This window comes from Oncorhynchus nerka, unplaced genomic scaffold (genome assembly GCF_034236695.1).
Source record: "Oncorhynchus nerka isolate Pitt River unplaced genomic scaffold, Oner_Uvic_2.0 unplaced_scaffold_1922, whole genome shotgun sequence".
In the NCBI taxonomy this organism is placed as follows: Eukaryota; Metazoa; Chordata; class Actinopteri; order Salmoniformes; family Salmonidae; genus Oncorhynchus; species Oncorhynchus nerka.
Window position 1 is genome coordinate 1 of NW_027039410.1, and position 12500 is coordinate 12500.

General features: G+C 56.7%; 1 protein-coding gene across 1 annotated transcript in view; it reads right to left on the reverse strand.

Moving 5' to 3' along the window:
• Positions 1-6851: 6851 nt before the first annotated feature.
• LOC115119362 (dedicator of cytokinesis protein 2-like) overlaps positions 6852-12500 on the reverse strand; it is a 15576-nt gene continuing 9927 nt past the window's right edge. The window contains exons 10-11 of the mRNA XM_065014923.1: positions 12132-12267; positions 6852-6931 (exon numbers count right to left, since the gene is read on the reverse strand). Coding sequence (XP_064870995.1) covers positions 6852-6931; positions 12132-12267 — 216 coding nt within the window. The remainder of the gene's footprint in view (positions 6932-12131; positions 12268-12500) is intronic.

The following is a 12500-nucleotide window of genomic DNA, read 5'->3' on the forward strand; positions in this document are numbered from 1 at the left end:
AGGACAACATTACATCTCCTGTTAGGGCCCTGTGCTATAGGACGGAGGGACAACATTACATCTCCTGTTAGGGCCCTGTGCGTAGGGGACTGAGACAACATTACATCTCCTGTTAGGCCCTGTGCTATAGGACGGAGGACGTAACATTACATCTCCTGTCAGGGCCCTGTGCTATAGGACGGAGGACAACATTACATCTCCTGTCCTGACATCAGCTGTCAGGGCCCTGTGCTATAGGACTTGAGGACAAACATACATCTCCTGTTAGGCCCTGTGCTATAGGACGGAGGACAACATTACATCTCCTGTTAGGCCCTGTGCTATAGGACGGAGGACAACATTACATCTACTGTCAGGGCCCTGTGCCAGGACGGAGGACAACACAACATCTACTGTCTGGGCCCTGTGCTTTAAGACAGAGGACAACATTACATCTCCTGTTAGGCCCTGTGCTATAGGACAGAGGACAACATTACATCTCCTGTTAGGGCCCTGTGCTATAGGGCGGAGGACAACATTACATCTCCTGTCAGGGCCCTGTGCTATAGGACGAAGGACAACATTACATCTCCTGTCAGGGCCCTGTGCTATAGGATGAAGGACAACATTACATCTCCTGTTAGGGCCCTGTGCTATAGGACAGAGGACAACATTACATCTCTGTTAGGGCCCTGTGCTATGGGGATTGAGGACAACATTACATCTCATGTTAGGGCCCTGTGCTATGGGACGGAGGACAACATTACATCTACTGTCAGGGCCCTGTGCTATAGGACGGAGGGGACAACATTACATCTCCTGTCAGGGCCCTGTGCTATAGGACGGAGGACAACATTACATCTACTGTTAGGGCCCTGTGCTATAGGACCAGAGGACAACATTACATCTCCTGTCGGGGCCTGTGCTATAGGATGAAGGACAACATTACATCATGTTAGGGCCCTGTGCTATAGGACGGAGGGACAACATTACATCTCCTGTCTGGGCCCTGTGCTTTAAGACAGAGGACAATTACATCTCCTGTTAGGGCCCTGTGCTATAGGACGGAGGACAACATTACATCTCCTGTCAGGGCCCTGTGCTATAGGACGGAGGACAACATTACATCTCCTGTTAGGGCCCTGTGCTATAGGACAGAGGACAACATTACATCTCCTGTTAGGGCCCTGCTATAGGACGGAGGACAACATTACATCTCATGTTAGGGCCCTGTGCTATAGGACGGAGGACAACACACATCTCCTGTCTGGGGCCCTGTGCTTTAGGACAGAGGACAACATTACATCTACTGTTAGGGCCCTGTGCTATAGGATGAGGACAACATTACATCTCCTGTCAGGGCCCTGTAAGATATATGATGAAGGACAACATTCATCTCCTGTTAGGGCCCTGTGCTATAGGATGAAGGACAACATTAAATCTCATGTTAGGCCCTGTGCTAGGGACAGAGGACAACATTACATCTCATGTTAGGCCCCTGTGCTATAGGACGGAGGACAACATTACATCTACTGTTAGGGCCCTGTGCTATAGGACGGAGGACACATTACATCTCCTGTCAGGGCCCTGTGCTATATGATGAAGGACAACATTACATCTCCTGTTAGGGCCCTGTGCTATGGCAGGAGGACAACATTAAATCTCCTGTCAGGGCCCTGTGCTATAGGACGGAGAGGACAACATTACATCTCATGTTAGGGCCCTGTGCTATAGGACGGAGGACAACATTACATCTCATGTTAGGGCCCTGTGCTGTTAGGGCCCTGTGCTATAGGGCCAGGAGGACAACATTACATCATGTTAGGGCCCTGTGCTATAGGACAGAGGACAACATTACATCTCCTGTCAGGGCCCTGTGCAGTTATAGACGGAGGACACATTACATCTACTGTTAGGGCCCTGTGCTATAGGACAGAGGACAACATTACATCTTAGGCCCTGTGCTATAGGACGGAGGACAACATTACATCTCTGTCAGGGCCCTGTGCTATAGGACAGAGGACAACATTACATCTCATGTTAGGCCTGTGCTATAGGATGAAGGACAACATTACATCTCCTGTTAGGGCCCTGTGCTATAGGACGGAGGACAACATTACATCTCCTGTTAGGGCCCTGTGCTATAGGACAGAGGACAATTACATCTCCTGTCAGGCCCTGTGCTATAGGACGGAGGTTACTAACAGAGGCCCATCTCCTGTTAGGGCCCTGTGCTATAGGACAGAGGACAACATTACATCTACTGTCACGGAGGACAACATTACATCTCATGTTAGGGCCCTGTGTATAGGATGGAGGACAACATTACATCTCCTGTTAGGGCCCTGTGCCATAGGACGGAGGACAAGACACATCTCCTGTTAGGGCCCTGTGCTATAGGATGAAGGACAACATTACATCTACTGTTAGGGCCCTGTGCTATAGGACGGAGGACAACCATTACATCTCCTGTTAGGGCCTGTGCTATAGGACAGAGGACAACATTACATCTCAGGGGACGGAGGACAACATTACATCTCCCAAAAGGGCCCTGTGCTATAGGATGGAGGACAACATTACATCTCCTGTCAGGGGCCCTGTGCTATAGGATGAAGGGACAACATTACATCTCCTGTTAGGCCCTGTGCTATAGGGGAGGACAAGATTACATCTCATAAAAGTTACTGTTAGAGGACAACATTACATCTCATGTTAGGGCCCTGTGCTATAGGACTGAGGACAACATTACATCTACTGTTAGGCCCTGTGCTATAGGACGGAGGACAACCATCTCCTGTCAGGGCCCTGTGCTATAGGACGGAGGACAACATTACATCTACTGTTAGGGCCCTGTGCTATAGGACAGAGGACAACCAGTGGGGCCCTGTGCTTTAATGCATCTCCTGTCAGGGCCCTGTGCTATAGGACAGAGGACAACGTACATCTCATGTTAGGGCCCTGTGCTTTAAGACGGAGGACAACATTACATTCCTGTTACCTGGCATAGATTGAGGACAACATCTCCTGTCAGGGCTTTATAGGGATGAAGGACAACATTATATCTCCTGTTAGGGCCCTGTGCTATAGGACGGAGGGACAACATTACATCTCATGTCAGGGCCCTGTGCTATAGGACGGAGGACAACATTACATCTCCTGTTAGGGCCCTGTGCTATAGGACGAAGGACAACATTACATCTCATGTTAGGGCCCTGTGCTATAGGACGGAGGACAACATTACATCTCATGTTAGGGCCCTGTGCTATAGGACAGAGGACAACATTACATCTCATGTTAGGGCCCTGTGCTATAGGACGGAGGACAACATTACATCTCCTGTTAGGGCCCTGTGCTATAGGACGGAGGACAACATTACATCTACTGTCAGGGCCCTGTGCTATAGGATGGAGGACAACATTACATCAGGGCCCTGTGCTGCAGGACAGGAGGACAACATTACATCTGTTAGGGCCCTGTGCTATAGGATGGAGGACAACATTACATCTCCTGTTAGGGCCCTGTGCAAATAGGACGGAGGACAACATTACATCTCTCATGTTAGGGCCCTGTGCTATAGGACGGAGGACAACATTACATCTCCTGTCAGGGCCTGTGCTAACTCCCTGTCAGGGCTCCCAGGAGTTTTGAGGACAACATTACATCTCATGTCAGGGCCCCTGTGCTATAGGACTTGAGGACAACATTACATCTCCTGTTAGGGCCCTGTGCTTTATAGGACGGAGGACAACATTACATCTCCTGTTAGGGCCCTGTGCTATAGGACTGGAGGACAGCACAGCATCTACTGTCTGGGCCCTGTGCTATGGGACGGAGGACAACATTACATCTCCTGTTAGGGCCCTGTGCTATAGGACGGAGGACAACATTACATCTCCTGTTAGGGCCTGTGCTAGGGGACGGAGGACAACATTACATCTCCTGGGTCAGGGCCCTGTCTGGAGGACCACATTATGGGGCCCCTATAGGACGGAGGACAACATTACATCTCCCTGTTAGGGCCTGTGCTATAGGGCCGGAGGACAACATTACATCTCCCTGTCAGGGCCCCTGTGCAGGGACGGAGGACAACATTACATCTCCTGTCAGGGCCCTGTGCTGTAGGGATGGAGGACAACATTACATCTCCTGTCAGGCCCTGTGCTATAGGACGGAGGACAACATTACATCTCCTGTTAGGGGCCCTGTGCTATGGGACGGAGGACAACATTACATCTCCTGTCAAGGCCCTGTGCTATAGGACGGAGGACAACATTACATCTCATGTTAGGGCCAAAGCTATAGGATGAAGGACAACATTACATCTCCTGTCAGGGCCCTGTGCTATAAAGTTGGAGGACAACATTACATCTACTGTTAGGCCCTGTGCTATAGGACAGAGGACAACATTACATCTCATGTCAGGGCCCTGTGCTATAGGACAGAGGACAACATTACATCTCATGTCAGGCCCTGTGCTATAGGACGGAGGACAACATTACATCTCCTAAAGGGGGCCCTGTGCTATAGGGCCCAGGAGGACAACATTACATCTACTGTTAGGGCCCTGTGCTATAGGACAGAGGACAACATTACATCTCCTGTCAGGGCCCTGTGCTATAGGACAGAGGACAACATTACATCTCCTGTCAGGGCCCTGTGCTATAGGACGGAGACAACATTACATCTCATGTTAGGGCCTGTGCTATGGGATGGAGGACAACATTAGCATCTCCCTGTCAGGGCCCTGTGCTATAGGACAGAGGACAACATTACATCTACTGTCAGGGCCCTGTGCTATAGGACGGAGGACAACATTACATCTCCTGTCAGGGCCCTGTGCTCATAGGTTGAGGACCTTTTTTAAAGCTTTTTCATCAAACTGTCCCTTTTTGTTTTATCAGGCCATCCTGCTTTCATTTTTTAGTGTAATTTCTGGAGGTTTAAAACATTAGGATCAAATGTTTCTGTCTATAGGACCAAGTTGTATTACACATTAACATCTCGTGTTAAGTGGCGTGTGCTATAGGACAGAGGACAACATTATCATCTCCAGAATACACACCATAGGAGACACAACTTATCATCTCATGTTAACACACACACACACAACCACACACACACGCTAGGGGCCCTGTGCTATGGGACTTGACGCACGCACAACACACATCTCCTGTTAGGGCACACATAGGACGGAGGACACACACACACAACACTGTACGTTACACACACACACACACACACAGGACAACATTACATCTACTGTCAGGCACACACAGTTATACACGGAGGACAACATTACATCACTGTCAGGGCACGCACACACGGGACACACTCACACACACTCACTGTTACGCTCTGCGCATAGCACACACACACACACACAACATTACATCTCCTGTCAGGGTCTCCATCCAGCGTGGTTGTTTGACCAAGATGACAGATCTGTAGTCGTTGAGGGCCCTGTGACAGATAGGTTCTGAGGACAAACATTACAGATGACGTTAGAGCCCTGTGCTATAGGAAGAGGACAAATCAATTCATCCAATCCCATCCAACCTAATACTGTACGGATCAACCTAATACTGTACATCCAACCTAATAGGGCAACCTAATACTGTACATCAACCTAATATGTATCAACCAATACTGTACATCTCCTAATACTGTACATCCAACCTAATACATTACACTTCCTTTAGGGCCCTGGCAAGTCAGTTAAAGAACAACATTCTTATTTTCAGGCGGCCTAGGGACAGTGGGACAACATTAACTGCCTGTTAGGGGCAGAGGACAGATTTGTACCTTGTCAGCTCTGTGTTTGAACTTGCAACATTACGGTTACTAGTCACGCCCTGTGCAAAGATGACATGCCTGGATTTGAAGTTCTGGGTCCATACGTGTTAAAGCTTTTTCATCAAACTCCACCTCTTTTGTTTTTATCCTGCAATGTCCCTCCTTCAGATGTTCTGAAGATGCTGAAAAAATGATTTGTCCAAGTAACCAGAACAGAAAACCCAAGACACATTAACAGCTGCTACTGATCTCATGCATCGTGTTGTATACAAGACAGATGACCACGGCACCAAGAATACACAGCGTCTGACACAACAGATTACATTCAAACACAGAACCATATGACAACCAATACAAAGAATACAGCGCTGAAACAGTATCCTGCACGCCTACCACACAGATGACACCCCCAACACACCGACACAATCTTGCCCTCACTCGTCACACACCATCACACACACACCATGTTCTTCTGGCTGGTCGCACTTGTCAAAGTCCCGCCCACACGTCAGGTAGATGTCGTTGCGGATGTCCCCGGCATGATGATCTCTGGGAAGCCCACGGGCCACCACCGTGCCGCACGGTCCACACGCACACACTCCTTACGGATCTGGACGATGTCACCCACCAGGGCCCGCACGTCACCCACACACACTGGAGGGAGGACACAGTCGCTGACCTTGAACGCTGATCCAGGGTCAGTTTTGCATTACCTACACCAATGGTTAGGATTGGGAGGGAAGGTCTGCTAGATCTGTACCTAGGGGCTCCCAGACAGATAGAGTTCAGACAAAACAGAAAGAGAGAGATGAGATGAAAGAGAGAGAGAGATTAGAGAAAGAGAGAAGAGGATAATCAATTCAACTAATCCACATCCAACCTTGTCCTCCACTGTCTCCTCGTGACGCTGTCACCTTGTTCAGCAGGGGGTGAAGGAAGTCATTCTCTGCCACGACCCTGCACCCCCCCCCCCCACATACACACACATTTAAACCACATGACAACAACTAAAATGGGTAGGGATGAAGGGAGAGAGGAGGGAGGAGAGAGGAGAGAGGAGAGGGTGAAGCAGGGAGGACTTACGGAAAGAAAGGGATGAAATGCTGCTTCTCCTCATCACACTCTATCTTTCCTTTGATGATGTCACTGATGTCCATCACTGCAGACAGGAAGAAATGTAATGTAGTGTTTTATTAAGAATGACATCTCAGGTTATTTGACATTTTCTTTGATCCACTTAGTAAACAATATTCAATATTCAAACTGTGACCAGCATCAGTGGATCCCAATTCAAAATGTTGTTAACACTGCCCCCTGCCCCATGCCCACTGCCCCATGCCCCCTGCCCCATGCCCACTGCCCCATGCCCACTGCCCCATGCCCACTGCCCCTGCCCCATGCCCACTGCCCCCTGCCCCATGCCCACTGCCCCATGCCCACTGCCCCATGCCCACTGCCCCATGCCCCTGCCCACTGCCCCTGCCCCATGCCCACTGCCCCCTGCCCCATGCCCACTGCCCCATGCCCACTGCCCCATGCCCACTGCCACTGCCCACTGCCCCATGCCCACTGCCCCATGCCCACTGCCCCCTGCCCCATGCCCACTGCCCCATGCCCACTGCCCCATGCCCACTGCCCCATGCCCACTGCCCCCATGCCCACTGCCCACTGCCGCCTGCCCACTGCCCACTGTGCCATGCCCACTGCCCCATGCCCACTGCCCACTGTGCCATGCCCACGTGCCCACATGCCCACTGCCCCATGCCCACTGCCCCATGCCCACTGCCCACTGCCCTGCCCACTGCCCACTGTGCCATGCCCACTGCCCCATGCCCACTGCCCACTGCATGCCCACTGCCCCATGCCCACTGCCCCACTGTGCCATGCTCCACTGCCCCATGCCCACCTGCCCACTGTGCCATGCCCACTGCCCCATGCCCACTGCCCACTGCCCCCTGCCCACTGCCCTCATGCCCACTGACCACTGTGCCATGCCCACTGCCCCATGCCCACTGCCCACTGCCCCCATGCCCACTGCCCCCTGCTCACTGCCCCATGCCCACTGCCCACTGCCCCATGCCCACCTGCCCCCATGCCCACTGCCCACTGTGCCATGCCCACTGCCCACTGTGCCATGCCTACTGCCCCATGCCCACTGCCCTATTCCCGCTGCCCACTGCCACATGCCCACTGCCCCATGCCCACTGCCCCATGCCCACTACCCCATGCCCACTGCCCCGTGCCCACTGCCCATCTGCCCCATGCCCACTGCCCCATGCCCACTACCGCATCCCCACTGCCCCATGCCCCATGCCCACTGCCCCATGCCCACTGCCCCATGCCCACTGCCCCGCATGCCCACTGCCCACTCCTGCCCCATGCCCACTGCCCACTGCCCCTGCCCACTGCCACTGTGCCATGCCTGCACTGCCCACTGTGCCATGCCCACTGCCCCATGCCCACTGCCCCATGCCCACTACCCACTGCCCCATGCCCACTGCCCACTGCCCCATGCCCACTGCCCACTACCCCATGCCCACTGCCCCATGCCCACTACCCCATGCCCACTGCCCACTGCCCCATGCCCACTACCCACCACCCCTATGCCCACTGCCCACTGCCCCATGCCCACTACCCACTGCTCCATGCCCCATCCCCACTGCCCCACTGCCCCATGCCCACTACCCCATGCCCACTGCCCCATGCCCCATGCCCACTACCCACTGCCCCATGCCCCATGCCCAGCTACCCCATGCCCACTGCCCCATGCCCACTACTCCCATGCCCACTGCCCACTGCCCCATGCCCACTACTCCACTGCTCCATGCCCCATGCCCCACTGCCCCATGCCATGCCCCATGCCCACTACTCCATGCCCACTGCCTCATGCCCCATGCCCCACTGCCCACTGCCCCATGCCCCATGCCCACGCCCATGCCCACATGCCCCATGCCCACTGCCCACTGCCCACTGCCCCATGCCCACTGCCCCATGCCCCATGCCCACTACCCCATGCCCACTGCCCCATGCCCACTGCCCACTGCCCCATGCCCACTGCCCACTGTGCCATGCCCACTGCCCCTTTTCTGCCCCACTGTGCCATGCCACCTGCCCACTGTGCCATGCCCATGCTCCATGCTGCCCCATGCCCATGCCCACTGCCCACTGCCCCATGCCCCATGCCCACTGCCCACTCCATGCCCATGCCCACTGCCCCATGCCCACATGCCCACTGCGCCATGCCCACTGCCCCATGCCCACTGCCCACTGTGCCATGCCCACTGCTGCCCATGCCCACTGCCCACTGTCCCATGCCCACTGCCCCATGCCCCACTGCCCACTTGCCCATGCCCACTGCTCCATGCCCTCCATGCCCACTGCCCCATGCCCACGCCCCCATGCCCACTGCCCCCTGCTCACTGCCCCATGCCCACTGCCCACTGCCTCATGCCCACTGCCCCCATGCTCACTTCGGCCCACTGGAAGCATGCCCACTGCCCACTGTGCCATGCCTACTGCCCCATGCCCACTGCCCTATTCCCGCTGCCCACTGCCACATGCCCACTGCCCCATGCCCACTGCCCCATGCCATACCACCAGGGCCCCATGCCCACTGCCCCATGCTCCCTGCCCACTGCCCCATGCCCACTGCCCCATGCCCACTAATGATCCCCTATCGTCCCATGCCCCATGCCCACTACCCACCGCCCCATGCCCACTGCCCCATGCCCACTGCCCCCACTGCCCACTGCCCACTGCCCCCTGCCCACTGCCCCTGTGCCATGCCCACTGCCCACTGCCCACTGTGCCATGCCCACTGCCCCATGCCCACTGCCCCCATGCCCACTGCCCACTGCCCCCTGCCCACTGCCCACTGTGCCATGCCCACTGCCCCATGCCCACTGCCCACTGTGCCATGCCCACTGCCCCATGCCCACTGCCCCATGCCCACTACCCACTGCCCCATGCCCACTGCCCACTGCCCCATGCCCACTGCCCACTACCCCATGCCCACTGCCCCATGCCCACTACCCCATGCCCACTGCCCCACTGCCCCATGCCCACTACCCACTACCCCATGCCCACTGCCCACTGCCCCATGCCCACTACCCACTGCTCCATGCCCCATCCCCACTGCCCCATGCCCGCATGCCCATGCCTGCCCACTGCCCCATGCCCCATGCCCCACTGCCCCATGCCCCATGCCCACTACCCACTGCCCACATGCCCCATGCCCCATGCCCACTGCCCACTGCCCCATGCCCACTACCCACTGCCCTGCCCCATGCCCACTAGCCATGCCCCCATGCCCCACTGCCCACTGCCCCATGCCCCCATGTGGACTACCCACTGCCCATGCCCCATCCCACACTCCATGCCCACTGCCATGCCCCATGCCACTGCCCACTGCCCACTGCCCATGCCCACTGCCCCATGCCCCATCCTACCCCATGCCCACTACCCCATGCCCACTGCCCACTGCCCCATGCCCACACCCACTGCTCCATGCCCCATGCTATGCCCATGCCCACTACTCCATGCCCACTGCCCATGCCCCATGCCCACTGCCCACTGCCCACATGCCCACTATGCCCACTGCCCCATGCCCCATGCCCACTGCCCCATGCCCCATGCCCACTGCCCACTGCCCACTGCCCACTGCCCCATGCCCACACTGCCCACTGTCCCACTGCTCCATGCCCCATGCCCCATGCCCACTGCCCCTCACTGCCATGCCCACTGCCCCTGTGTTATGGCCACTGCCCTGTGGTGTGTCCACTACCCACTGTTGCCCATGCCCTGCTCAGACTCCCCACTACCCACTGCCCCATGCCCCATGCCCACTACTTATGCCCATGCCCACTGCCCCATGCCCTATGCCCACTGCCCCATGCCCCATGCCCACTGCCCACTTTCCCCTATAGGATGCAGACTGCCCATGCCCATGCCTGTGCCCCATGCCCACTGCCCACATGCCCACTGTCCCATGCCCCATGCCCAATGGTGTGTGCTGGGCAATTCACTGTCTCCCATGCCCCATGCCCCATGCCCACTGGACCCCATGCCCACTGCCCCATGCTCCACTGCCCACTGTCCCATGCCCTGCTGCCCACTGCCCCCCATGCCCACATGCCTATGTACCCATGCCCACTGCCCCATGCCCACTGCCCACTGCCCCATGCCCCATGCCCACTGCCCACTGCTGAGCCCATGCCCTATGCTCCACTGCCCCATGCCCCATGCCCACTGCCCACTGCCCCATGCCCCATGCCCACTGCCCACTGTCCCATGCCCCATGCCCCATGCCCACTGCCCACTGTCCCATGGTGTGTGCTGGACTGCTGCCCGCTGCCCTGCTGGGCTGCCCACTGCCACTGCCCCATGCCCACTGCTCCATGCCCCATGTGCCTGCACTGCCCTGTGGCCCATGCCCACTGCCCCATGCCCCATGGTGTGTGCCCACTGCCCCTGTGGTGTGTGCTGGATGCCCACTGCCCCATGCCCACTGCCAACTGCCCATGTGGTGTCCCACTGCCCACTGCATGCCCTGTGGCCCACTGCCCTGCCCCTGCCCACTGCCCCATGCCCACTGCCCCATGCCCCATGCCCACTGCCCCATGCCCCATGCCCATGGTGTGTGCTGGGCCATGCCCACTGCCCCATGCCCCATGCCCACTGCCCCATGCCCCATGCCCACTGCCCCATGCCCTATGCTGGATGCCCCATGCCCAATGCCCCATGCCCACTGCCCCATGCCCCATGCCTGCCCTGCCCCATGCCCACTGCCCACTGCCCCATGCCCACTGCTCCACTGCCCACCTGCCCCATGCCCCATGCCCACTGCCCCATGCCCACTGCCCCATGCCCTATGCCCACTACCCACTGCCCACTGGTGTGTGCTGGAGCTACCCTGCCATGCCCTGTGGTGTGTGCTCTGATGCCCCACTACTCCATGCCCACTGCCCCATGCCCCATGCCCATGCCCACTACCCCATGCCCACTGCCCACTGCCCCATGCCCCATGCCCACTACCCCATGCCCACTGCCCACTGCCCCCATGCCCACTGCCCCATGCCCCATGCCCACTGCCCCATGCCCTATGCCCACTGCCCCATGCCCACTGCCCCATGCCCCATGCCCACCGCCCCATGCCCCATGCCCACTGCCCCATGCCCCATGCCCACTACTCCCATGCCCCATGCCCATGCCCACTGCCCCATGCCCCATGCCCACCGCCCCATGCCCCATGCCCACTGCCCCATGCCCCATGCCCACTACCCCATGACCACTGCCCCATGCCCACTGCCCCATGCCCACTACCCCATGCCCACTACCCCATGCCATACACTAGTACCTACCTGCCACTCCAAAGGGCCTGCGGAGGCCCTGGGTACACTTCTTGGTGTTGGTCTCCTTCAGTTCCATACGACCCACTCTCACTATCTGACAGATCAGGTAGATCTTCTCTCTGTTCAAGTCCTTATTACCCAAGTCCTGGAGGAAGGGAGGGAGGTTTTCAAAATCAAAAACATGATTTATGTGCACAGAGCATACATTTACTGAATTAGCATTTCTAAACTGGTGGGTTGTGATTTCCCCTCCCGCAATTGGAATATTGATGCAACCTGGTTAAATTTGGGTCATGAGGCAAACCCAGTTGAGAGCCACTGACCTAAATTATTTGATGGCACCTCCATAACTGGATACGGACAAGAAATGCATCAAAC